The sequence below is a fragment of the Falco biarmicus genome, chromosome 3 (assembly GCF_023638135.1).
Source record: "Falco biarmicus isolate bFalBia1 chromosome 3, bFalBia1.pri, whole genome shotgun sequence".
Lineage (NCBI taxonomy): Eukaryota > Metazoa > Chordata > Aves > Falconiformes > Falconidae > Falco > Falco biarmicus.
In genome coordinates, this window is record NC_079290.1 from 98,919,048 (window position 1) to 98,946,342 (window position 27,295).

The window sequence follows — 27,295 nt, forward strand, 5'->3', positions numbered from 1 at the left end:
AGAAGAAAGACATGGGCTTACTGGAGTGAGACCAGTGAAGGGCCACAAAGATGATTAAGGGATGGGCACATCTCTCCTGTGAGGAAAGACTGAGAGAGCTGGGGCTGTCCCACCTGGAGAAGAGAAGGCTCGAGGGGGGAGATCTTATCAATGTGTATAAATACCTGAAGGGAGGGGGCAAAGAGGGCAGAGCCAGGCTCTTTTCAGTGGTGCCCAGTGACAGGACCAGAGGCAGTGGGCACAAGCCGAAATTCCCCCTGAACATCAGGCAACACGTTTTCACTGTGGGTGACTGAGCACTGGTACAGGTTGCCAGAGAGGTGGTGGAGGCTCCATCCTTGGGGATCCTCAAAAGCTGTCTGGGCATGGTCCTGTGGAGCCCACGTCAGGGGGGTGGACCAGATGACCTCCAGAGGTCCCTGCCAACCTCAAACCTTCCATGATTCTGTCTTGAAACACACTCAGGCTGGAAATGAGCTGACTTCTACCCCCAGAGGAATGAATAGAATGAAGACCAGAGGACTAAACCTAGCTAACTTTAAGAGCGAATTGATTGTATTAGATGCCACAATAGCAGGGAACTGTCCTTCTGACCCTACCAAACACACGCTACTAGACAGTTTTATGGTAGTGGAAAGGGAAGGGAAAGAAAACAGTTTTGTGCCCTTAAAAAAGTAAGATCACAGTGTCCCAAGGGAACTGACATCACCTACCTGCAGTTAATATAACTATTACGTTATGAAAAGGGATTAATGTTAAATTAGCAGAGACTGGTAAATTTTTCCTCTTTTTTTTTTTTTTTACTATATATTAGTAGAAATCAGATGCTTCTTCTAAGAAAGAACCAACCACCACAGCTGGTTTGTAACATTATTTACAATTTAAATCAGTAGGCAGGCCCCAGTGGACTGAAGGAAATGACAACCCTCCCATTCTTCCCCCTACCCAGAAAGCTCTCACCCCTCTTCATTTTTCTGATAAGGAATGTCTGGTATGCAAGCGGCACTCCAGCACAACCCTGCAGTTCTCTTGTGACTATGAGTCCCAAATCGAGACTAAAGGCCCTTGTGAGCAGGGAGAGGGCTCACAAACACTGCCCAGAGCATCGCTAATTATTATGCATCTGCTAAGTGTAGGCATGTGCCTTAGGACAGGTAGCAGAAGTGAGTCTGCAGTCTTTGAGTCTCTTCTGTTAGCAATCAGCTACTACACCCAGTCTGTCTAACATACAGCAATGCTCAGGCTCTGGTTTCAGAGGCTGCTTTTTGTAGGGATGAATGGGAAAGCTATAAATATAAACAGCCTGATTAGTGGCCGAAGCGTCTCTGAGCAGAAGTGCAGCATTCCTATTAACCCTTCTGCACTCACAGTCCCCTTGTTGGTTTACTTTCTGCTTTCAGAGATCAGCTGAACTTTGCTGGCTTCCCTGCGTGAGACTTGGAACCTGAGCTCTGCCCCTGGGAGGAGGAGGAGGGTGGGGAGGGAGGAGTGCATCCACCAAGCTTGCTTACTAAGTAAGCTGAGCTAGTCACCATGCTGGCCAAGCCAAAATTTCTCCTTGCGCAATTACTTTTTAGTGATGCCTGCAAATATGCGCTCTAGCCAAACATGCGTTATCTTTCTAATGTGTGGATAAGAAAATAAACTCTTGCTTGAAATAGATTAGAAAGGAGAACAGTACGCACTGGGAGGTCAGCGCGTAAGGAAGCTGAGTGAGGCAAAGCCTTGGAAGAGGAGGTGGAACTGCATTTGTTAAGACATGGGGAAGTCAGCTCAGCACAGATCTTGGGTCCATCTGCTGCCTATTGAAGTCTACAGGAAGATTCGCATTCAGTTCAACAGGTTTCATCAGTTCCTGTATAAAGTGCTGAAGGTGCTAATTAAGGTGCATTAACAAGGCTCAGGATCTTTTATTTAGATAACAAAACACCCAACCCCTCCTTCTCCTAGTTCTCCCCAGCCTGAAGAAAACATACCAAATATAATCAACAACAAAACAATTATCAGCAACAGGTCATACTCTCATTTTTAGATTTAAGACTGTCAACCAGTGCAACCACTGGGTGCCCTTTGTTGTCATGTCATTTCAAATTTCAACTTCTCTGATTCATGGCAAAAATTAGAGGAACTGATGGCCCACACAGGCTTCCAAGCTTCTTGTAGTTTGTCTTCACCAGCATTTGACAGGGAAACTCAGAACAGTTACAGGAGTCATCCACAAAATCCAGTACAGTAGGACCTCTGGATCACTGGGACCAGCCTGCTGTCATTGCAGAGAACCACAAAAAAAGCCAGCAACTTGCGAGTTAGTGACTTGTGATCCTGTTTCTCCCACAGCCACTATTAAAAATGGAGCTGCACAGGGGGAGCTGGGGAGAAGGGTTCCTGCAGCTGTTAGTCCACACACAGTTTAAATTGTACAGTCTTTCACCGTTTTCTCTCCTGTAATAAGGCTCACATGCCTGTCTCCCAAACGCATCCCCTGAATGATTTAAGTCCTTTCCCACCATTCATATTGTGATCTGAGGTTTCCTCCCCTTAATCTGACAGTAAAGATGAAACGTTGTTTTAGAAAAGCAACACAGCAAAACAAAACCAGACAGAACCTCTGGGGGAATTAATCTTTCTTCTGAAATAAGAGTGGTGTGAATGCACATACACACCACACGGTTTGACTGAACAACAGCTAATGAGAAATACAGTTCTGGAATGGACTAAGCAACCAACTGGGAAGGATGAGGATTGTGCAAAAGGGACAAATAGGAACAGTGTGGTTGAATTCCAGAAATCAAGCATTTAGGCTTATTGTCAAGAAAACTGATTTGAGATTTAAGTTCAACACAAGCAAAAGGGTGAAAGTCCATCACTCAGTACAGATGTCTGAAAATAATTCAGTTGCATGGCTTTTATTTCTCCAGTGAAAGAGATACAAGAAAGACCTTCTACCTCCAAGGTACTCTTTCTAAATGGCTGGTTTGGGTTTTTATCTCAGTAACACTGACACAGTGGAAGTATAAGAAGAATAATATCAGCTGCATTTAATGATAACACCATCCAAATACTGAGCAGCTTTATGAATGTCACAAAATAAATGATAAATAGGACCGCAGCTCTAGTCTTACGCCTGGAGCAACTTCAGTTCCACTTTGCCATACTAGGGAAAAACCAGTGTGCTCTTCACGTCGTCCAGAATTCCTCCATCTGAAATGAAATAAAAAGTGGTTACCTACCCTGCAACCTTAGAAATCCTTTCACATAGTCTTCTTGGGACCTAAAGCCTACACTGTCATCCCTACCACAGTGAAGACACTATAACTTTCACAATTTGTTGCCTAAAACCCATGACCTCCTCTTCAGGATCTGCAAGAGCAGGTCGGGTATAAGGTCTCCACTGGTGATGCCAGTCCAGAGTGAGTCTTGCCCCAGATTGCTGGTTACTGAGCAACAGCACATCCCAAAAGGGAATTGTGGTACTGCTCCACTGAGTCTGATGGACCTTTAGGAACCAGGCAAAGGTTCAGTATGTTATGAAAGAATAAATAAGAAAAGCTAAACCATTACATTACATTTGTTTCACAAAAGATTTCTGATGTTGCAAATCATAATTAGCTATAATATATTCCAAACATGCACAGGGCTTTCAGCATGTAAAAGAAAGAAAGCAGCATTCCCAGAAATTGTCACCATAAAGTCTGCCGCTAAGACTTCTCCAGGGCAAACCTCTGCACTAGCCTGAATCTCCCTGACTTCAAGCCCAGTCCTGTGGCGTTTATTTATATGGCCAATTCCATCTACAGTACTCATGACTGCACAGATAAACTATTCATGACAGAGCATGCCGCAACTCAAACAAGTCACTTCAAGGAATAATAAGGATAGAAAAGAACTAAGACATGTATTTGAAATACTTCTGGCTCCATAATATCACGCTGTAAGTTGAGTGGACGTTGGTGCAGAACTCACTGAAGAGCCCTATTTCCTACCTAATTAAGGACAATGACAAATGAGGGAGCCAGGCACATGCTTTTCAGATGAAGATGATTATACATTTTTAATACTTAATCTGTCTGACTTTTTTTGATAGGTTTCTTATAAAGCATATCTTTAATGACACTATATTTCTTCTCATGTTAGCTCCCTAGTCTGTGATAGTAAAAGACATACTGGTTAATACTGGTTGAATTCCACAATCCATATTATTCAGGAAATCATGCAAGCATGAGCATTAATACTTCCATATGGGTTTTATCTTTCATATTTGGAATAAAAATCAGTAAATGAGTTACCTCCTTCTGTGATTATGTAGATGTGATAGTTCTTTCAAGATCATCTTTGTATTAGAAGTTCTAAAACCAAGCTTTGATAAGGGACATCTTTTTTTTTTCTTTTTATCTTCACAGTTTTCTCAAAATAAATTATTTCATTTTCCCAGCTATAATTTTATCTCTGTAATCCTATATCCTGCTTAAAATTACCTACTCTTTATTAATTACAAAGTATATAACCATATTTAGAGTATTTAAAATGGTTTACAGAATCTTCTGACTAGCAATAGTTTCCTGGCTTAAAAAACAACATAGTCCATGAAAGCAGGATTTGTTCTCACCTGAGCTCACTGCTCATATAGTGCTTACCTGTGAAAAAAGAGCAAAATTTGCCTACATTAAAAGAGATCTTTAGAAAAATGCTATATATGTATTCATTCAAGTATAGGGAGCATACTTCCTTGAAGTGCTTAGTTTGCTCCAGATCTTCATTTCCCACAGATTTTTCCTGCAAATACAGAGCTGAAAGTAATAAATAGCTCTTCTAAGGATTAGCATCTGAAAAGTCCCCAACTGTGGCTGGCAAATCTATTCAAATGTAGGTTATCCCCCTGCCAGAGGTCAATACTAATCAAAAGGCAGCAGCCCTTATCATCTTGTTCATTTTCCAAGCTGAAATGCTTCACCTCTTAAGAATGCATTCCCTTTACTGGAACGATGGGTGTGCTCTGTGCTCTGATTTGGTGAAGTTCACCCTCTGCTTAAGCCACAGACACCTTTCATTACTTTTTTCTCCTTTTCAGAGTGATCTCTTCTCCTTCTTTCTACCCTCAACATGAAATGAGTACCTTGATCCCTGCCGTGGGGCTTCGCAGCAGTAGTACACCTCCTTACAGAGCATTTCAAAACTCTGAAACCACACACCTTCATGGAGCACACTGGAGCAATTGCCTAGGAATACACTGTGGTCTAGAAAATTATTAATTCCCATGATTTGTAGGAAACACCAAAAGAATTAGTAACAAGAAGATCAACAGTAAAAAGTCAAAACTTCTTCCAAAATCAGGAGGGCAACTCCCAGACAAGAGGATAATTAAACACAGACTCTCCCTGCTTTATTAAGGCACCAGACTTGTAATGGGAAGTCTGAGTTGTAGTCTTAAGTCTGCCAAAGGCTCCCCTTGATTCTCAGCTCTCCTGTCTGCAGCTGCAGGGCCAGGACATTTATAATGCATTTGCCTCAAAGAGAGGTTGGAGCACCAATTCAAAATTATCTGTAAATCTCTTGGAAAGCAGTGGCGAGAAAGAGGCGTAAGTGCAACACATGATCTGCTCACTGCAAACCTCCCCAGTATGAGATAGCTTTGAAACCATCCAGGAGAATCAGACAGGTTATACTAAAGGAAGCACTCTAGAGAAAGCATATATGTTTATGTAACAGTATCAAATATAAACATGTTATTATTAACACATTTGGTTGCCATAATGACGTTGAAAATGTAATGTGAAATGGAGGCATGGTCAATGCCTGCTTCAATGGAGAAACACAGAACTGGTGAATATTCTTGCCCCCCAGACTGCAGTGCATGGCAAAGGGGAAAATGCTGAGTAGGTCTTTGGTTTAATGTACTTAAAGGTTTACATGTTTTGTACATTTGGAATTTTTATATGCAGGTAATAATTCCCCATTGCATTCAGTAGCATGAAGGGTTTACCGAAGAGGAATCACGCAGACAGTATACATTCTCAGCTCCTCTCCAGTGGGGCTGAGCCAGCCTTCTGCCTGGTGATGGCTGGGTATTGCATGGCGAGACAGACCGATACCTTATTTCAGGTCTGCCTGGCCCGCTCCTCTTTACGGTCAGTGACTGCATATATGACATGACAAATTTTGAATTCTTTCAGCAATTTCAAACTCTGTACGTACCTATTTCAGAAGGTAACCTCTACTCTGTTTCTGGAGCCAAGTTTGTGCCTTCATGCTGGCTCTGCAGCTTTCACATCAACTTAAAACAAGTAGGCAAGGTTGGGAGAAAGCCCCCCTGTTGCTGGGGGCTTATACTTTCTGCCTGGAAGATCCTCTGTTCAGATGGAGGCACTTTTGGACACAGTTAGCCAAACCAAGAGAGCCTGCTGCATCAGGTGAGATGGCAACTCAAACAGCAATTGCTGGGGCTGGACAGGGCTGATCAAGAAATGCATGATAGACCTGACAAGAAAGTCAGAAAAAGCCACCTCTTACGAGTCATTTCCCACCAGACTTTTACAGAGTAGGACAGTGGATTCTATACAGAGGCTTCTGGTGTACTTAGAGGGGGACTGAAGGTAACGAGGGGAGAAAATCCTATTATCGGTAAATTTAAACTGTCTACACAGGGACTAGGCCTTAGGCTCTTGCTGCTGTCTGATCTGTCACTTCTCCTGAGATGTCTGAAGGAAGTGTGAGGTTTCAGAACCCATTTGCAAAATCTGTGCATTTTTGCTTTGGTTTTATTATACTCCTGTGGAGGCAACCTGTGACTCGCAGGTGACTTGCAAACTGTAAGGATGGGCCTCTGAGAAGAGTCAGAAAAACACCCTGGAGACTGAAGAGAAAGAAAGAAAGGCAAATTCCTCTAGTGCAGGGTGCAACAGCACTATAACCCATGGTCCCAGGGGAGAAAGCTGCTGCTTTACCCCTGTCAACCCTTCCAGAAAGGAAAGATCTCCTGTATCCGAGGCCGTAACTTTGATGGACCCTGCTCTATTAAACTCTTACTGGTTTGGGGGCTGGCCATTACAGGAGATATCCTTACACCTGAAATCAAAAAATGCTACAGTGGTGTTACTCCATGCTTTGTGAAAATATAAACATCCAGCTGATGAGCGCAGCAAAGTGGCTGGAGGGAACAGACAGATGGTCAAAACAGACAACGGCCAAAATTAAGTATATTTTACCTTTTTTTTGTTTCCTGTATTTCTTTCTTCTTTTTATTCATCGATCTGAAAATTGAGTATAGTCTTAATCTAAAATTATTTTCTTCACAAGCAAAACAGAAAAATATGTATGTTACAGAACACAATTTCAATACACATTTCTGAAACTCCTCTTGCCTCCTTTACTCCTAAACTCTGTCAACATACCCTGGTATATTTATATGCAACGATAGCAACCTGACATCAGTGCTTAAAAATACACCACATAGGAATTGCAGTGTGTGTGTAACAGACGTACCAATCTATAGCAGGGGCTGAAGAGGTGGCATTAGGGGAATACTGTCCATTATATTTCTTTGTGTTTAATCCAGATTGTTAAAGCATGAGGTGTAGAAGTTTAGCTAGGTTCCTTTTTTTTTATTGTTTTTTTTAAATAAACGCAACAGTCAGTATCACTGAAGAAACTAGCCACAGTTCCACATTACTTTCTAGATGAAATGGCCACAGTTCTTTTCTAAAAAGTAAGCACACATCTAGCTATTCCGGTTTTGAACACACCCAGTCAGACCCCCGAAAGCATCACCTACCTAATGACATCTGTTCAAGTATGGGCACCACATCCTTTGCCATCCCTCTCTCAGAACACAAGTTTTTGTTCTGTGGAAATCTGTGACTAAATTCCAACAGATTTGCAGATGGATAGGAGCAGTACACATCCCCTTGGCCTTTGAAAAGCAGACAGCATTAAGGTATCAGCCTGAAGGCAATGGGTATGTACAGCAGCTATAGAGGAAATGTGCACATATGCATAAAGGAAGAGCCAAGAATAAGTAAAAATGTTAAAGGCTTTTTAGCTTATCAGCATATTGGTGGATCTCTGTCATATCGGTGGATCTCTGCCTCTCATTACCTCTTAAATTCTCTTGTGTGATGAAAGATTTCAGGTTTGCTGCATTTTCCCTTGTACACTGAAGAACTCAGAATTTTTAATACATGGTTTTATACAGTTCTTTATGGCTTCTCAATTTAGGCACCTGCATCAAAAAAATTAAGACAGAATGTAATTGTTTCTTTGATGCAGTGTTGTACAACACTAAGCATCAATCTTTATAGTAAACCAGCTGCATCAATCACAGAAAAAGTCTGTATTTGCTTTCAGTAGGTAGGTAAAGCAGAGACTACAGGCAGGGGATGGCATACAGCAAACTAGGTGGAATAAAGGCACAAAGTTTATTTTGCTTAGATGCCCAAACATCAAGTGATTTCTAGTCATATACCAAAGGAGACAGAGGCAGAATGGAGAACAATGGGAGTTTCTGTAGATTTTAAAACAGCATGAGTGAAATATTTAAAAATCAGCGTTTCAGCTGCTGGAAGGTTGCCTACGTTCCCAGGTGCTAGGAAATTTGCCCATCCATGAGCTCAGCAGCAAAACCAAGATCCTAGTGCACATAAAGGTTTGAGAGGATGAAAGCTCACAGCCTATGGTTCAGAGGAAGTGCTATTGCGATATACTATTAATTATGCATGAATATAGCATTGATGGTATTGCATGCATTTTGAAACACAGCAGTCCCCAAAGGAAGTGTTATCTAACTGTTTTTATATCCCTCAAAGACAGACATCTCCTTGGCACCTAGAAAGGAATATATAATCCAGGGGGCTGCTTCTCTGAGCAAATTTCCTTCCTGCCTGCTCAAGAGGGCTCCTGCTCAGGGCTGTACACCTCCTACTGTAAGGAGCGGTGTACAACACAAGGAGTAATTCTGGTCTGACCAAAGGCACTTACTGTGTGGCCTGGCAGTAGAGAAAGCTCAAAAAGACCAAATTTGCAGATCCGTCTATTTTCAATAGCAACAAATGACCCTACAAGAACTTTAGTGGGGTATTTCCAAATAAAAAAAGAAACCACCTGCAGGGCAACTGCAACAGAGAAATCGGATTGTAACAGAGAAACCCATGATAATAAGGTATGAGTAGTGTTCACTAAATCATTCAACATAGGAGTAAGCAAATCACACTTTATTGGCAGGTCACTGTTCAATTAACCTTTACAAACAGCCACATTTGATAATTTGTTTGTTTATATACATGTTAACATAAGACAGATTAATACATTTTCTGAATTAGAGGGCTAAACTGGGCCAGTTTAAAGTAAGCATTTGGTAAATCACCGGCGCAGCAATACATGCAGTTATTAAATGCCCTGAAGTCAGACCAAAAGCCAGATTGAAAGTTTACTGATAGAAAGATCACCTGTGAATTTCAAATTATGTGAGTTAGTAGTAATGATTTCAGTGACCAAACAAAATAAATGACCCCAAAGGTTTTATGCCATTTTAATCTACTTGTCACTACCTCAGACAGCATTTACATCTAAATTCCTTTTAATGCTGAATCACTTAAGCAATCGTTTTAGCAGCAGGTAAATGCCTAAAAATGCCGCAGTGACTTCTAGTGGGGGTGTTAAATCCTTCTCAAAATAATTCATACACACACACACACACACACATGGTAGAGATACCTTAATTTCCATTGTGTAATAAGGCAAGAGAAGTCATGTCCACAGTGAAACTGTCTGCAAAAAATATAACTGATCTAAATGTGCTGTGTATTCACAATCAACAAAAACTCATTTGGAAGCTATAGGAAAAAAAATGAGGCTTACGTCCCCCTTTCCCTATTACTTCTCACCAACATTTCAATTTTCAGTTGAATCTTGGAGTTTGGGGCACAAAAGTACCATATTAATGACAAGACAGAGGCAGTACTGGAAACCTCCCAAGCATAGCTGTGTTAGCAGCACAGCCAACTCAATTTTATATTGGCGTTAAGTACTTGTGATATAAACACAAATACTTGAAGGGGCTTTTAGGGAAAGCTGCCCATGCTGGTAACCACACACCAAATTATCCCCAGGTAGACACCGACTCGTGCATTATGCAGGAAGATCCAAGTGCTCCAGTACAACTCTAATAAAGGTGGGAATAAACTAGTACAGAGAAGAGTGCTTCCAGAAGCACATTTCCCCAGTACGGGAAAAATAGGCTTTGAGCACCAGTTCACGTAACTCACTCAGCAGTGGTAGCTCCTCCATTGCAATGATCTTAGCCAGATGCAGGCAACCTTGAACTGAAGCTTCCATTTCTCCAATCATTTCGTTAAGCCAGTCTCTTTTTTCTTGCAGAAATTGTGGAAACAGAAACTGTCACCCTCATGACTGTATCTATGCTTAACGAGGAATAATGAAAACTACGTGCTGGGAAAGTGAAAAAACGATGCAACCCTTCCTGTCCCAGGTGGCGGTCTCTGATTACTCCATTCCAGATGTCTTTGTCAAAACGTACCAAAAACGTTTAGTTGTCAAGGTATGGAAGTTTTAAAATGCCAAATTATTTGTTTGATTCATTGCTGACTACAGCCTGCAACGGCCAAGTCTTCTCCTGCAGACAGGCAAGAGATTCGATGCAAGCTTTGCAGGAAGCACAGCGCGCTGGTCAGAGGGCAGTACCACCTAAAGTAAAGCCCGGACAACGCCTCCTCCCTACATGCCAACTAACACCAGAACTTTGCGTCCTTTATGGCCAAAAGCAGCTTGAACTTGTAGCAGTAAGCATCTAAGCCCAATCAGATGGAGCTATATATTTTTATTGAATGATCACCGCTGTCTAAAACGACGAGGGAATTGTTTGCCATGTAAGCCAGTCCTACAGGATAAGAAAGCCCATGGCTAATTAAAGGGTTAAAGGTGGGAAACTCCTCAGGTTTCCCTAAGCATATTACCGCTTGGCTACAGATATCGGTTACTATAACTCGACCCTCTTTATCAAAGGCCACAGCTGTAGTATATATTTTGGAGGGGAAAACAAGGTTCAGACCAAAGCTGTCCATCTGACTGATGAGATCCATCTCCGCACTGAATATCTTCACTCGGGTGCTGCTGCTGTTCGGTCCTTGAGCTTTCAGATGCTCTATGACCACGATAGCACCCGAGGTCTGGGAGACCGCGACCCCTCTCGGGCTGATGAGCTGAGACCGGATCATATGGCACTTCTTTAATTTCCCCGTCTTGAAGTCGGCCGTCAAGCGGTACAGCGCGCCTGCCTCCGAGTCCGTCAGGATTATATCACTCTCAGGGGTGGCATCCAAGCCCCAGGGTAAACAGAAACCTTCCCGGACAGCCAGGACCCCCCTTCCCTCAAAATCAAAGGCCTTCACAGAGCAGTCCCCGCCATCGGTGACCACCACATGCCCATCCAACGTGATGGTCACATCAAGTGGGTACTTGATATCGTTGCCCGCGTCCCCCCGCTCCCCGAACCGCTGCAGGCAGGATCCGCTCGGCCCAAAGACGTGGATCCTCTTCTTGCCATCGTGTGCCACTGCCAGGCGCCCCGACCGCCGGCAGGCCGCCACGCCGGTGGGGTTCACCAGTGACCCCCAGCCCCCCAGCGCCAGCCGCAGCCCGAGCCCCGCGGGGGCCGGCCCGGCCCTGCCGCCGCCGCCCGGGGCCGAGGGGCCGCAGCCCAGGGCCGAGGGGCCGCGGGCGGCGGGGCCGAGCAGCTCCAGCAGCTGCAGCAGCGGCAGGCAGTCGCTGGTCTCGGCGGGGCCGCAGGCCCGCCGGCAGAAAGGGCACTCCAGCCGCCGCCGCTCGGGGCCGCTCAGGGCCTCGACGCAGCCCCGGCAGAGGACGTGCCCGCAGGGCAGGTTCCGCGGCCGCCGCTGCCCGCCGGGGCCGTACCGCTCGAAGCACACCCGGCACTCCAGCAGGCTCAGCTCCGCCTCGTCCTCCGCCGCCATCCCCGCCGCGGCCGGGCTGCGGGAGGCCGGCGGCCGCCGAGGGAAGGCGGGCGGCGGCGGGGGCGGCCGGGCGCCCCCTGCGGGCGAGCTGCGGTGCTGCGGGAGCTGGAGGCCGCCCCGCCCGCCCCGCTGAGGCCGCCCCGGGTCCCGCCAGGCCTCGGCCGCCGCCGCGCCGGTCCACGGCGATGTCAGCCCGCAGCGCGGTACGGAGCCGCTCGCACTTCCCCAAGATGCCTCTTGCTGTCCTGGGAAGCTTTAAGAAAGGCAGTGAACGTGTTTCCGCCGATCACTAGCGGCCGCTTTTCTCAAAGGGACATAGCACACCTTGTAAAGTGCATGGATAGCAGGTGCTCGTCAGGCTGCGTGTATCTGCAGAGTATCCTCAGAGTAACTGTACGGTATGCACACAGAGGGTGGAGGTGCTCGAACCTCATGGCTGCAGTCCCGGCCAGGAGTGAAAATATACACAAACAGAAGCTTGCACCGGCCCGCCGGCTACAGCCTTCCGTCAACTGATCTTGAAGCACCAGTTGCTACAAGCAATATTGAGACTTGCAACAGGGTGTAGCATGGGACCTGCTGTGCTAAAATCATCAGACCCACCTGCAACTCAAGGGCTGCAACACTCTGAAAAGCCCCACGGCTTTTCCTTACCTTCTGGTCTTGGTGAGTTACGATACACTATATGGCAATTGTGCCTTCCCAGCATTTTTTAATAGCTGCCAAGAAAAGGTCACGGCAAGAGAGGGTTTTGAGAGCTCATAATTTTCTAATTTTTAAAAATTGCAGTAGTATCCATACAAGAGCGATATTAGGAAAAATTTCTTCCCTGAAAGGGTGGTCAAGCACTGGAACAGGCTGCCCGGGGAGGTGATGGAGTCACCGTCCCTGGAAGCGTTTGAAAAACACACAGATGTGATGCTTAGGGATGTGGTTTAGTGGTGGCCTTGGCAGTGCTGGGTTAACAGTTGGACTTGATGAGCTGAAAGGTCCTTTCCAACCTAAATGATTCTAAAACCCACAAAGAAACGTTTGTGTCCGGATGAACACACAGCAGCTCCGCAGGCTTCCCCTGAACCCTCTCGCCCTACAAGCCCAGTGCTGGTTTGCCTGCTCATAGCTGTGCTCTTGAGGGAGGGAGCAGCACACTCACAAGCAACCACAGGGACATTTTCTCCCCATGCTCCCTCCTATATTGTCATCTGGTTTGCTTCCTTCCTGCTCGATGGTAGTTCCCCCCAGGCAGCTGCTGCGGAGCGTTCCTGCCCGCTTGCTGCCAGCTTGTCACTTGACTTGTACTCACGACTAATGGGGATGGAGACAAGTGACTTGCACCAGCTTCCCGCCTCCCTCGCCCAGCTGCCCAGCCTGGCGCAAGGCCCGTGTCGCAGGAAACACTCTGAACAGCAGCTGCCATTGCTCCGGGGCTGCCAGCCGATGGGGCCAACCTGCGGAGCGCCGGGCAGACAGCATCGACTGACATCGGCTGAAAAGGAACGGGCACCTTTCTTTTTCCAAGCCCTGATGATTTGAATTGATATGGAAGAAAAAGATAAGACCTTAAAAACGCTTCTTTCTGCATGGTGTTCCAGAAAAGCAATGTGCATCTCAAGACGGTGAAGGCCATTAGATAGGAGAACTGACTTGGTAAGCAAAATGGACAAAAATGTTCCAGAGGCATTTTTCCCTACACTGAAGCCTGCTTTAAGAGTGCCCCAAAATATGCCTCAATTTGAAAGATGAGATAAAAATAAAAGCGAGATGGGAGGCAAGTTATTTCAATTAATTTTAATCAGGCTACAAACTTCAATACATACAGCACCTCCAGAAAATAATCTAGTCCCCATTGTCTGTGTCTGTCTGAGAAATCATCGACTTTTTCAAGACACTTAATTTCACAGTGGTTGCCTGAAAAGGAGGAAAGAGTAACAAATTACTGAATGATCAGTCACTGAAAAATGCAAACTGTCAAGGGCAAAAAAAGTAATAAAATCTTATCCACATCCACATATTTCTTCACAATCCCTAATGCAGTGACACAAATGCACAGGGGAAAACTATGTGTCTTTCATGTTGGGATGCTCCTGCTCATGCCCATGACTCGCTGTATACAGGCACTGCAGGGGTCTCAGAGAGCTGTGAATTTCAAAGAGGTGCAATATCAAAGCATATCAGGAGGAACTTTTAAAATTAAATTCCCACCATAATTCCAAATTTCATTGTTTTGATGGATTTGAATTATACATTTAGCATTTTCTCTGCATGGCATGTTACTTTTCTTTGGCTACAAAACTACAGCAGAAACAACTGTAGCACTGGTATGCAAAGGCCTTATATTAAAGCCAGGGTAGCTGGTGATGAGGTGCAGAGACACAAAATGGTCAAACAGGACTAAGATTGCGGCTACAAGATCCGTGAATGCAGTATGAATCCTGGGAGAATTAAAAGATGCCAAGAGGAGGAGAGACACTGTCTGTCCCTTGGGTTTTAGTCATATCTTCTGAAGAGCTGAGAATCTTCCTGGACAGCAAGATCCCTGTGGCTAAATGAGATTTATTTTCCCTGTAATATTTCCATGACTCCACCCCTTAGATAAAAAGCAAACAACTATCACTTGTCACATGGTGAGGCAGAAGCACATAAACACGTTTATGTATTTTGGAAAAAATTCCTAAGGGTTAGCTGAACTATTACTTACCAAACAAGCTTTTAATTTCAGATTCAGGAACATAAAATGGTGGACCTGAAAGAAAATGGATGAAGCTAATCAAAGAGAAGACACGGAAAGGGGACAAACATTTACGCTGCAGCAGGAGAGCCAGCGCCATCACTCACAGCACCTGGCCTGCAATCGGGCCCCAGGGTGCAGCACCACCTGCAAGAACCAGAAAACGCCATGTCCAAGAACTGGTGGCACTTTGATGGGCCACCAGACAGCTTCACGTGTTGCCACAGCAGCATCTCCAGGCTGCAGCCAGGGTAGCCACATTGTCTGAAGTCATGGACGTGCTGTGGATACAACCGCTTGCAGCGTGCTGTGTGAATCTGGCCTACAGTCTCATTATACCACATGGCATAATTAAAGCTAAAAGCTGAATAATGTGAAAGGGAGAGCAATGACTTAAACTATTGCTGCTTATGACAACAAGACCTATTTTTTCAGGGACAAATATGCTAAAGAGCCCAAAAGCAGCAAGAAATCTCTTTCTTTTGGGAGTTAGTAATTAACACACACACACAAAAATTTTTTTTAAAAGACCTCAGACCTCAGTATGTAATAACAGTTATAAAAGGAAAAAACACTTTATGATTTCACAGAATTTCCCTTCTTCCAAGCATATGCAGACCGTGGCAGCGGCTGGGAGAGGCACAAGATGGGCAACACGCTGGGTTGCAAATCCTGGGTAAACAGAGCAAAGCCAGTGTTCTCTTCAAGCTCCCCGGGCCAGACAGGATGTTACTCTAAGCATTCGCTCTTCCAGCTTCATTGCCACAGCCACACTTTTGGTTTCATTTCATTCTTAATATACCATGTCCATCCTCCGCTTACCCTTAGCATGCCCAAATGCTAGCGAGAATGCAAAGTTAGTCTCAAGCTTGGTCAACATCTAAAATTTGTAACACACAGTTGTATTGGTGTGATCAGCTAACAAAGCTCTGCTGACAAAAAACCTGGGGAAGATACCAATATATCTGCCACATCTATATACAATTTGTATTAAAGCATGCAAAATCAAAACATGAACAGTGTGAAGTTCTCACCTTTGTGTTTGTTTGGATCGTATGAAACCGTAACAAGGAGGTAAGAAGAATTTTTCTCCATTAGGCTGATCATCAAACTGACATAGCTAAAAGAAAGTTATTATTTTGGAACTGTACAAACATTCAAGCGTAGCATTCGAAATACTCAACAAAAGAGGTAACGTGTATTTCTATGCAGAGGCAACTTGAACTGAACTGCACAGAAACAAAGCAAAGCTTGGAATTTCATGAGCATGAAATTCATGCTACACATAAAACAAAGGTTACTGTTTACTCCTCATAAACAAGCATTTATCTCTTTTTGCATATTCATCTCAAAACTAACAGACAAAACAGTATTCATCTGCCACAGTCTAGAATACAGTCCACGACACAGGACTGACCTTTTTAAATTATTGTGAATTCAAGATTATGTATCGAATTCAAAAATCCTGGGGGTAGGGTCAAACTACATGTGGCTTGGCTATAGGCAAAAATGAAAAAATGGAATAAAGGGAAGTGAGGGGAAAGAGAACAAAGAGAGGAGAAGCAGGTGGGGTCAAAAGGAAATAAAAAATTCAGATGAGGCTTGCAGCTCTGCTTCTGCTGGGTTGGAACAAACCACATATTTTCCCACCATGAGGCAGGGTGGCTTCCTGAAAGAAGCTCACAAATCTAGAGCAGAGCATTCTGCGACTGCAGCTGATGCTTGTGGTAGAGAAGAACTTGTGTAGGTCAGTTCTTTGAATGAAAGAGGACTCACTGACAAATGGCAGGAGGAAAAACATGTCACTGCATACATTAAGAAGATAATAACAAAGCAAACTTACTAACCGTTGTCTGTCGCATGGATTCACAGCTACTAAAGCTCCTCTATCCCAAACCCCATCAAACTTGCCAAGTATTGAGCTACAGGGAGAGGAAAAAAAAGCTTAAAAATACCAAAAGGCACCTTAATCTTCATTCAGATACTTCTGTGAAGTCACAAGGATTCTCCAGCCAGCTGTGCAGGTTCCCCACCACCTTTTTGTTCCTGTCTGGCATTTGCATGATCTAAACCAATACAATCTGGAACCCAAGAAACCCCCCTGGTACACGGCCCTGCTGCAACAGCAAAGAGGTGCTGGAATTGCTCAGCATTTCCCCATCATTAGGGGGTGCTGAGAGAAGACAGGGAGGAAGGAAAGTCGCTTAAAAGCATTTGGGCTACAAGCCTGTGGTTTTGGCGATCATAGCCTGCTGCAACCCTTGAAGCAGCACTAACACGCACTCAGCACGTCCATAGCTCTTGACCACCTTCTAAACCCACGCACAATTTCAAATGTAGGTTAAGGAAGGTGCCTCGTTGCTTCACTATTGCTGAACTCAGCACACCCAGTACTTCTAGACACCTCAATTCGCAGCTACGTGCCCAGGGTAGTTAGCTTCAGCTTGCAATTTGTTTGATGTGGGGAAAGCTAAGTTACTTTGCTGCTTGCTGCAGTCTAACACCACCACAGACATTATTCTTCCTCCTGTATATGCTGGCAGCTGGCTTCAGTGACCACCTAGAACCTGCAAACGGCCAAGGCCATTGGGATGTGCCTTTATTGATGGGTAGTAAGAGCAGCCAGGGTGATGCCAAAGATGAGGACGTTTGGGGGGAAAGGAAGAGTGTTGGTTCTGGTAATTATCAAAATAGAAGCTTAGAGCACAAGGTAGTCATAATTTAAACGGTGTAATTTTAAAGATTGTCTGAAATAAGTTTACTTAGTGAGGAAAAATGTAGTATGGAATTGTGCAACACCTTTCTGCCTGACGGGAGGGTGTCAGAGTCCTATTGCACCACCTCTTTCTTCACTGCTGTGCTGGTTTTGGCTGGGGTAGAGTTACATGTCCTCCCAGTAGCTTGTATGGGGCTACATTCTGGGTTTGTGCTGAAAACAGTGTTGATAACACAGGGGTGTTGTAGTTACTGCTGAGCAGGGCTTACACAGAGCCAAGGCCTTTCCTGCTCCTCACCCCACCCCACCAGTGAGCAGGCTGGGGGGACACAAGAAGCTGGGAGGGAACACAGTTGGGATGGCTGACCCCAAGTAACCAAAGGAATATTCTAGACCATATGACATCATGCTCAGCAATAAAACTGGGCGGAAGGTTGGGAGGGGAGCCACTGCTTGGGGACTGGCTGGGCATCGGTCAGTTGGTGGTGGGCAATTGTGTTCATCTGCATCACTTGTCTTTCTTGGGCTTAATTTTCCTGTCTCTTTGGTTGTTGGCTGGGGGGGGGGGAGTTCCTTAATTATTTTTTTTTAATTTCTTTTTAATTATTGAACTGTTTTTATCTCAGCCCACAAGTTTCTTTTCTCACTTTTACCCTTCTTATTGTCCCTGACATCCCACTGGGGTGGGGAGTGGGGAAGGGGGGCTCTGTGGTGCTTAGTTGCCAGCTGGGGTTAAACCACGACAAACTTTTCCCTGCTCACTTCAATGAAATGGTATTGCTAAGTCTCTGGCATCTAGCCTAGAAGCTGATCCTGGATTTCCCACTCTACTGTGATGAGACACGATAACAGTTTTAAGTCCTGACTTTTATAGTTTGCCAAGACTAAGCATCTAATTTAAATAACCAGCCTCTTAAATGAAAGGAGGATTTTAAAGAGACAGTTAAACGTGCAATGGGCATGAGGGGGACAAAAAGTCTAGTGAGGCAGGTGACAAACTTGACCTTCTGAGGCTTGAAGGCTATTCTCTGTGCATAGCTGAGTCTGCTGCACAGCCTTAGGCAAGCCCCTGAAGTTTTCTGCACTTTTTTTTTTCCCCAGCTTTGATCTGGTCTAACTGGAAAGGTGGCAGTGGCTCCATACAGGCATTTCTTGTATTTTACTCCCCACTGATTTCATCAGGGCCTACAGACATCACAGGCTGCAGGCAGCTTCATGCTGTGGCCTTCCCCCAGTCCTGCAGGGTCTCCCGGTTGCCCAGATCTCGGGACCTCACGAGCATCTGGGTGTTCCCTGCCCATCTGTACCTCCAATTTCCTTCTGAGGAGAACCAAGCCTTGAGGAAAAGGTCAAAAAAGGTACAACAGCTCTTTTTCATCCTGACGTAGAGTCAGGATGTAGCTAAGGTGTTAGGAAGTGCTCCGCTTGGATGCACCTTTCACTGTATCACTGCCCAATCTTTTAGCCCTACATCATCTCCTGCTATGTGTTTATATGCTATGTGGCACAAGAGATCACAGTCTAGATAATACTAGAACTAATAAAAATTAACACTTAAAGCAGAAATTCACATATCTGCAGCAGTCCCACTGGATTTAAGCAGCAAAAGTTGTGAATTTCTATCTCTGTATATGTTAAATAGTTCCACTTAATGCAATTTTTAATTTTTTTTTTTAAAGTCTTGCAGCCATAATTGTATTAGGAGGTACAATGGTTGTGTAATATAACCATTTTACATATGTCCCAGAGTTCCCACAAAGAGCAGTAATTCCTGTTACTCTTTAACTAGCAAGATCTTTGAAATGTCTTGTTCTGACAAAGGTCAGGAGCACATCTGAGTTCTCCTCTAATGAATGCTGGGCTAATGGAGATCAAAAGGATTGGTTAGCAGGCCAGCCTCGGCAAGAGAGAAGTAAGTTTAATTACTGGGTAATTAATCAAATCATCTCTACATAGAAACTAGAAGAGTGTGTGCATTTTTCTAGTCACAGGTATCTGCTGACTGCTTCAGGGAATGCAGTTCATACTCTCACCGCTTCTGCACCCAGTACAGAACCATCCATCCAGAACGTGTAGTTGCCAGTTTATTTTGTGGATGATGAACCATGTACTGGACCTAGTCAAATGCACCGAACGGGTAATTAATTACCTATTTTTGGTTTATTTCTTAACATTATTCCACCATGTTATGATTGAAGTTACAGGTTTCACCATGCCACTTGGTACAAAACTTAGAACCGAATTTTTTAAAAATTGCTGATAAGAAGCTTAAGCAATCCCTGGGCAACTTGTCAGCTCACAGTAAGGATTTATAGGGATCTACACAGCTGTAGCTACACTTCAGGGGCAAGGTGGGGAAGAAGCCAGGCAGTACCTACAAAGTCACATTCATATCCAGTCCACCTGTTCCAAGGCACTCACTTTGCAGCACTAATTATATACACACTATTCAAATCAACTGGAGTCAGCTGCACCAGCAGAAGTCTTAGCAATGCTCTATTGTCTAAAAGACTTTTGATCGTAGTAACAGATATTTTTTTTTTCCCCAGTTTATGCAGATGGGGGCAGGGGGGAGGAGATGATACCATAAACAACATGTTCTGGTACCCTAAACTACCTATTATGCCCATGTATGTAATCTCTCTAAAAAGCCCGTCCAAATAAACATTAACACTTGACTTCCTTCTTCTTACTGAACAGCCACGGAACAAATCCTTGTATCCTTGTTCCTGATAGTCATATGTAAGAAAAGCAAAGAAACAGAAAACTTCACCAAAACCTTATAATCTAGGCAAAATCGTATCTGAGTAAGAGGAGGGAACTACAGAGCAGGACTCTGGACACCTTCAGTTTCCTACAAGATACATTACAAACCCAGAAACAACACCACCTTCTTGGATGCCCTCCAGTCTCCAGCCACCCTAGCACCAGTCTAGGTCCGAGGATGTTTTAGGACAGATTTAAATATGCCTGTTGCTAACACCACTAGGAAACTACTCTGCGCAAATAAAGATGCCGGGTGCCTTACTGTCCAAGGCAGAGGACTCTCTCCAGCCCCTAGCACAGAAGACTAAGTCCTCCTGTAGTCTCTGAACAACTTTGTAATTTTCAAAATTCCTCCACTGGCTGCACTTGGGCGGAAGGTCAGTGCAGAGCCACCACAAAATCTGAGAAGTGACACTTGAGGCCACAGAGCAAAATGGGTTGAAACACTTTCCAGGAGTCAGTAGTGCAGACTATTAATAAAGTATTTTGCATTTTCTCTTAAGTCTTAACTACAAAATAAGGAATTTTTTTCACTAAAAAGCCTTCACAAGACATTCGTAAGCCAAGCCACATTTGTCAAGACACTTGCAGAGTCAGTGTTTGACAATATATTATGCAGTCACAAAGTACGTTAAGTAAAGCAATAGATACATATAATCAGTGGGTACAGCTTATCTATGCATACGTTAATCAACGGTTGGGGGAAAAATACATTTAGAACTCAGTTAAAGGAAAAGCTGACTAAGATGACACCTCTAGGTATATTCTCTTCACTTTTACCAGGCTGCTCTAAGTAAGTGATTGTGCTAGGGTTTTGCTTTGTAGAATCCATCAGTAATGTTAAAGGCAATTTGTTTTTACTGTAAAAGCAAACACATTTTTCTGTAACTTTCACAGGGCGGCTTAGAACAAGAAGCCCATTTACATTAGTTGGCACCTTTATCTAGTGGTCAACAAGAGTCAATTTTTGTTGGAGACAAAATTTACATTTCTTATACAAGTTAGTGAGAGTTTTCTTGAGAGGACCTGTCCCAAATCTTTAAGGCTGATTCAAATAAAGTAATGTGACAGTATCATGACATGTATCAATAGATGTTTCATCATAGAGAGTTGTGAAACACACTGTATATTCCTACCTGGACAAGTCATAAATACTGCAGCAGTAGAGAGAAATGTTACCACAGGTACTCTACAACAAAAAGCAAAGGAAACAATACTTATCAGCAAACTACCTTTAAATATGCATTTATAAGTGTACATTTATATTTCATAGCTTAAAATATCCACATATACTATTTTAAAATATACACTTTGGTGTAATAGGGAAAAAACTGTGAGAAACTTTTTAAGTTTTAATTTACTGAGGTACCTCTCCTGATTCCTTCTGGAGAGGCTCTGATCTATCAAGGCATGCAACTGTCCAATATTAAAATACGTTTACTTTACATTCAGGTGCTTCAATGTCGTAAGAAAAGGCGGCCAAAGTAATAAACTCAGAAGAAGAACTTCTCAGTCCAAAATTACAACTCGGAGCCTCCTTTCAGACCTCTTCAGGTGAGGTGAATGACTACCAGTAAGACAGAGGCATAAAAGCACAATGACTTGTTTGCTCAGTGATGCCCAGTAATTGCATGATTAACCACACCAGATCATTCCACAATGCAGGAAACGTACCTGCAGCTTTTTTGCTCCCGAAATCTCTGGGACTGGCTGCTCACAATAAGGCAGTCCATAGTCTGAAAAAAATTCCTTCAGCGCTTGCTCACTGACTTCCACACCAACAACGCTGTGTCCCATGTCCACCAGCCTGCACACAGCAGAGAGAGGTGCCACATTTATGCGAAGCCCACAGTTGGGCCATTACCAAACACCTATCTCCCATGCAGCAGTTATTCCTTAGGGAAACCCTGGTTTTCGGATGCACTGCTATGTCTAATCCTTTCTGGAGCGTTCACATTTTATTGCACACTTCTCCCCTATGATCTGAGCTTAAATTAGCACCATTCGCCACACAGCTGATGCGCACTTACAGGCTTGACTTAAGATCCAATGGATTATTCATTTACTTCCATGCACTCGATGAAAACAAAGGTGATGTCACAGATGACATCCATTTCAGCTCACAGAAACATGGTTTGCTCTGAACTGCAGTGGCTGGGGCACGCTGCCTGCCCAGCTGCCTCTGCGGCTTGCAGCCACAGCCGGGGTGCTGCAGCAGCCCACACAGCCTGCAGTCAGCCTAGGCAGCAGCTATCACGATAAAACCTGATAACTGGGACAAACTTGACTCCTTGAGGATGCAGCTCAGGCAGTGTTTTTTGGTTTGCATCCCCTCCCATCAAGAGAAAACCCTGGCCTACCCACCCCCAGAAAATAAATAATAAACTTAGAAAATAGGAAGTTATATTTAACCCAAATCATTTCAGTTCCCAGTGTGACACACAATGCAGACCTTTGAAAACACGCTCTGGCACAACCAACCTCATTGCAGGCAATTTAAGCTGGCATCACCGTCCCCCCTACCCCCCCCCCACCCCTGCCAAAAGCAGCAGGGGTAAGGGCACAGCTTCAGTCACACTGTCCCTCATAGACTGAGCACTCCCTAGGCTGAACTTGGGACAATCAGGAGGACTTTCAGGTTAGTCCTTATCCATCCCATTTATGCTACTGTACGAATATCCAGGAAATGAAACCAAACTTCCTCCTGCCTTCAGGCTCCGGTGACGCGCTCTCCTACCAGCCAGATGCGGCAGATTTCCATTGGCCAACATAAGGCTGGGAATTCCCCCTCTCCCTCCCTCCCTCCCCACATCAAATAAGATTTTTGCTCTCATAATCTGTGCTTTACCATTTCATCTCTACCGCTTTACCACAAAGTGGGAAAAATATCCTCAGTCCACTCCTGCCATTTAAAAGAACATCCAGGTACTTCTGGAAGAGCCTGCAAAGAGACAGACGTGCTTTACTCAGCACCACAAGTATCTGTGCCCGCACATTAAAAGCCAAGTGCTACATACACCAGGTAGTACATGAATTCCAGGTGCTTAGCTCAACCTGCTTCATACCATTAGAAGTAAAAACATAAAAAAAAATATCCGTTCACCTTCCACGTACTTCGAAAGTATATTTAATTTCTGTTAGAAACGAATGCATTTCTGTTTGTTCCATTTTCTGTTTTATCTCTTCAAGTACACAAAAAACCAACCCAGCTCTAGGATGGCCACGAAGCTTAAACAAAACGATTATTGAACCTTCATATCAATCAAATCACTACAAAGGTCCTAAATTCAAGTTTCATTGACTGAAAGGCTGTATGATCCCGTTTGCTCCCTTAGGTCCCAGTGCTCCGGTGCCCTCAGCGTGTTTTAGGCCCCAGTTTCATAACTTAGCAGCAGCAGCACCGAGCTTCTGCATCGGAAAATTTCAGATTTTTAGCGAAACTACACAAGCTTTGCAATTTAAAACCCGATTCAAGAGTAAAAGATCAAAAATCACTTCAAGCCTTTCTTTTTCTCTGCCCTTTTTTGACAGATGTAGGCCACAAAAATAGGCGTATTTATTTTAGTATCAAGCTGTGCCTGCATAAAATCATTCTCCTTTTGTAAACGCTCAATTTTCGATTAAGAGTTTCTTGACTAAGTCACTCATCTGACATCTGTACACAGCTCTGAGTAGTAAAGTCACGTACGGATGTCCTTGCTCCTTGTGAAACCCGATGTTCCCCATTTCCCATTTTTGCAGCCATTCCTCCTCGGTCACCACTCTGTCCCTCTGTGCTCCAATATCCGAGCCATCCATTGTCCCCAGGGAGTGCCAGCAGCTGCAAAAAAACCCACGAAACATCCAAAAAACGGAGAGAAAAATTACCCCCACCCAACGAATGGTCTGGAACCGACTCTTCCAAGAATCAAATAAAAATTTAGTACAGCTGAGATGATAATTTGGTGACTACCGGCTCTTATTTACTAGAATCAAATAAAAATTTAGCACAGCTGAGGAGATGACAATTCAGCGACTATTGATTGTCACTTCCTAGAATCAAATAAAAATTTAGCAGAGCTGAAAAGATGATACTTTGGTGACTAGTGGCTCTTAACTAGAATAAAATAAAGTTTAGAACAGCTGAGGAGATAATTTGGTGATTGTTGGCTCCTACTTTTTAGAATCAAATAAAAATACAGTAGAGCTGAAGAGACGATGCTTTGGCGACTATTGGCACTTACTAGAATCGGATAAAAATTTAGCAGAGCTGAAGAGATAATTCAGTGACTCTTGGTTCTTACTTACTAGAAGCAAATAAAAATCTAGCAGAGCAGAAGAGCTGATATTTTGGCGACCACTGGCTCTTACTAGAATGAAATAAAAATTCAGCAGAGCTGAAAAGATAATACTTTGGTGACTATTGGCTCTTACTTACTAGAGTCAAATAAAAATTTAGCACAGCCGCGGAGATGATAATTTGGTGATTACTGGGTCTTACTTTTTAGAATCAAACAAAAATATAGCAGAGCTGAAGAGATGATAATTTGGCCACTATTGGCTCTTAACAGAATCGAATAAAAATTTATCAGAGCTGAAGGGATGATAACTTGGTGACTATTGGCTCTTACTTACTAGAACTGAATAAAAATTAGCAGAGCTGAGGAGATAATAATTCAGTGGCTCTTGGTTCTTACTTACTAGAATCAAATAAAAATATAGCAGAGCTGAAGAGATGATAATTTGGCGACTGTTGGCTCTTAATTACTAGAATCGAATAAAAATTGAGCCAAGCTGAAGAGACGATAATTCGGTGGCCACTGGCTCTTACCTCCCAGACCCACAGACAGACTCGGCCGCGCTGCCGCGGCGGTAACCGGGCGGTAACCGGTGGCTGCGGCCAGATGCCCCCCGGCTCAGCCCCGGGTGCCCCCCCGTTCCCTCTCTCTCACGCAGACTCGCGGGGGCGAGAAGCGGCCCAGGGCAGGGGTCCGCCGGCGCTCAATCCCCCCCCCCCCCCGACACACACCGGCGCTCAATCCCCCCCCCCCCCCCCGACACACACCGGCGCTCAATCCCCCCCCCTCCCCCGACACACACCGGCGGGTACCTGGGGGCGGCGGGGCCGGGCCAGGCCTGTCTCCGCCCCCCGCTGCGCACGGCGGAGAAGCGGAAGCGGCGGCAGGAGGAGGCGGGCTGGGGCGGCGCGGTACCGGGGGAGGCGGCGGATGGCGGTGGTGAGTGACCCCCTTCCCTCCGCTGCAGGAGCCCCCTCCGCGGCTGGCGGGGCGGCTGCGAGCGCTGCCCCGTCGCCACCTCTCCCCTCACCACGTCTCTTTCCCTCCCCACGTCTCTTTCCCTCCCCCGCTGCAGCTGTAGCAGGAGGCGGCGCGGACACGCGTGGATGTCTCCGGCCCCCCAGTGACCCGGCCCTGAGGTGAGTGCCAGGCAGCTCCCCGCCCCCCCCCCTCTCACCGGTACCCTCCCCCCGGGACTCCCCCCCCCTCCCCGGGACTCCGCTGCCGCTGCCAGGGCGCCGCGGGCGGGGCGGCAGTTACCGGCTGTCAGCCGCCGCCCCGCGCCGGGGCTGTGAGGGGCGGGCGCCCCGTTGAGGGGGAGGGGGGGCGGGCGCCCTTCGTGCCCTCCCGCCGCCAGGCTGCTCGCCGCCCTCTCCCCACCAGGCCCGGGGTGTCCCTGCCCTTTCTTTTTTTCTCTTAGATATGTTATTTTTTTCCCCTAAAGACAAACTTGCTGTCAGCTGAGGAGGTAACACCCCCCCCACCCCCCCAGCTTTCCGACGGAGGCCACGGCTGAAGCGTTATCAGATGTGACAGCACATTATGCGTTTCTCTCCCTGTCCGTTTAAAGTGCTTATTTTCTCAGCCGATAGTATTTATAGGATGCAGAGTCACGTAAACCTAAACCAAGTCAGCAACGTTTGCATATTCTTTAAAAAGCTGTGGGTTTTTAGGGCGGGGGTTGGTTTTGGGGAGGGGAAGTGGGGCGCAGGGGTGTACTGCGCTGGAGGCACTGGCCTGGCGTGCACTTCTGTGCACGAGCTGATCTTTTTTGCTCTCTTTCTCCCCACCTCCCCCTTCCCCCACCCGTCACGCTTACAGCAAAAATATGTTTGTGATTCTGCACGACTGGCCTCCACCTTTCGAAACGGGACGTCTCCCTGCATCTTAAATATTTTACCCAACTTCTTAGCGAACGCTAATGGCCACCTTTTCTTTTTCTAACCCCCTGTACGCAGTGAAACAGCAGCCTGTCCTTTTTACCTTGGTGGGTAAAGGGCCTCCACGCAGCTGCTGCCGCCTGCGATCACCTGGCGCTCGCCAAAATGGGCGGCCTGGTGCCTTGCTCGGTGCTGAGGTGGTTCGTAGCCTCTGACCGTAATGGCAACATAGGAACGATGAAGCTAAGGTGGTACAGAGCGATGCTGTTGTGCTGCTGATCCAGGAGGAAAGCTCTGGGTGGTGGTGGGAAGCCACCATTTCCTGGGGTGTAACGCAGCAGGTTAGGGAAATTTCATGTAAATGAAACTGGGGTGGGTTTCCTTTCTCTACTCTCCAACTTCATCCGCCCCCATACAGTGGTAAGTTATGGTGGAGTGATGCTTTTTTTCCAGGTAATAAAGGTTGACTTAATTATTTTTTCTCTCCCTCTAATGAGTTATAATTGCAGGGGGGAAGGGGGTTGCATGCAAAAAAGAAATTATTATTTTTTTTATTGGGTTGTCTGAACTGATTTTTCACTTGTGTGGATATCATCATGTGATTTCCCTTCCCCTGCCAAATCAATTTCTGCTGTCTTCAGAGGAGAAGGAAGCACTAATTTGCTTGATTTGCATCAGCCTAATTTGAAACTTTGTAAAAATACCCATTCTCTCCTCCTCTTAGCTTTACTTTTAGCAGAATTCCTGAACGAAGCTACTGCTACCACGTCCACCACGGTCAGCTTGAACAAGGAAGATACAGCCTGAAATTGAGATTTCTAAATTGAGAAGTCTAAAATATATTTTAAAAAACCCCACAAAACCAAACACCAAACTGATCCCTATAAATAAAAGCTGATCCCTATTACAAGATAACATTGGTGATACAGTGCCATAGTTGAAGGATT

At 45.1% G+C, this 27,295-nt stretch overlaps 3 protein-coding genes across 8 annotated transcripts in view; 1 reads left to right on the top strand and 2 right to left on the bottom strand.

The window, feature by feature from the left end:
- Window positions 1–9,182: 9,182 nt before the first annotated feature.
- On the bottom strand, window positions 9,183–13,398 carry NHLRC1 (NHL repeat containing E3 ubiquitin protein ligase 1). The gene is made up of 2 exons (XM_056331511.1): window positions 13,317–13,398; window positions 9,183–12,226 (listed from the first exon to the last, which is right to left on the bottom strand). The coding sequence occupies exons 1-2, from the start codon at window positions 13,396–13,398 to the stop codon at window positions 10,809–10,811; spliced, it is 1,500 nt and encodes a 499-aa protein (XP_056187486.1). The 3' UTR covers window positions 9,183–10,808.
- A 356-nt stretch (window positions 13,399–13,754) lies between these two features.
- On the bottom strand, window positions 13,755–26,590 carry TPMT (thiopurine S-methyltransferase). Of its 4 annotated transcripts, none has more exons than XM_056331709.1 (9): window positions 26,452–26,590; window positions 23,880–24,011; window positions 23,040–23,132; window positions 21,866–21,998; window positions 21,328–21,380; window positions 16,557–16,631; window positions 15,744–15,829; window positions 14,680–14,724; window positions 13,755–13,889 (listed from the first exon to the last, which is right to left on the bottom strand). In XM_056331709.1, the coding sequence occupies exons 2-9, from the start codon at window positions 23,987–23,989 to the stop codon at window positions 13,774–13,776; spliced, it is 711 nt and encodes a 236-aa protein (XP_056187684.1). In that variant the 5' UTR covers window positions 23,990–24,011; window positions 26,452–26,590; the 3' UTR covers window positions 13,755–13,773. The 4 variants fall into 4 exon arrangements, with proteins under 4 accessions (XP_056187684.1, XP_056187682.1, XP_056187683.1 ...); XM_056331707.1 differs by lacking the exon at window positions 26,452–26,590 and adding an exon at window positions 25,281–25,411; XM_056331708.1 differs by lacking the exon at window positions 26,452–26,590 and adding an exon at window positions 25,271–25,329.
- The window catches only part of KDM1B (lysine demethylase 1B), a 28,332-nt gene continuing 26,337 nt past the window's right edge, over window positions 25,301–27,295 (top strand). For 2 of the 3 annotated variants that reach the window (XM_056331696.1, XM_056331695.1), the window contains exons 1-2: window positions 25,346–25,407; window positions 25,544–25,607. The gene's annotated coding sequence lies outside the window, so the exon portion shown is untranslated. Of the gene's footprint in view, window positions 25,408–25,543; window positions 25,608–27,295 lie in introns of all 3 variants that reach the window. The other variant, XM_056331697.1, reaches the window with a different exon arrangement.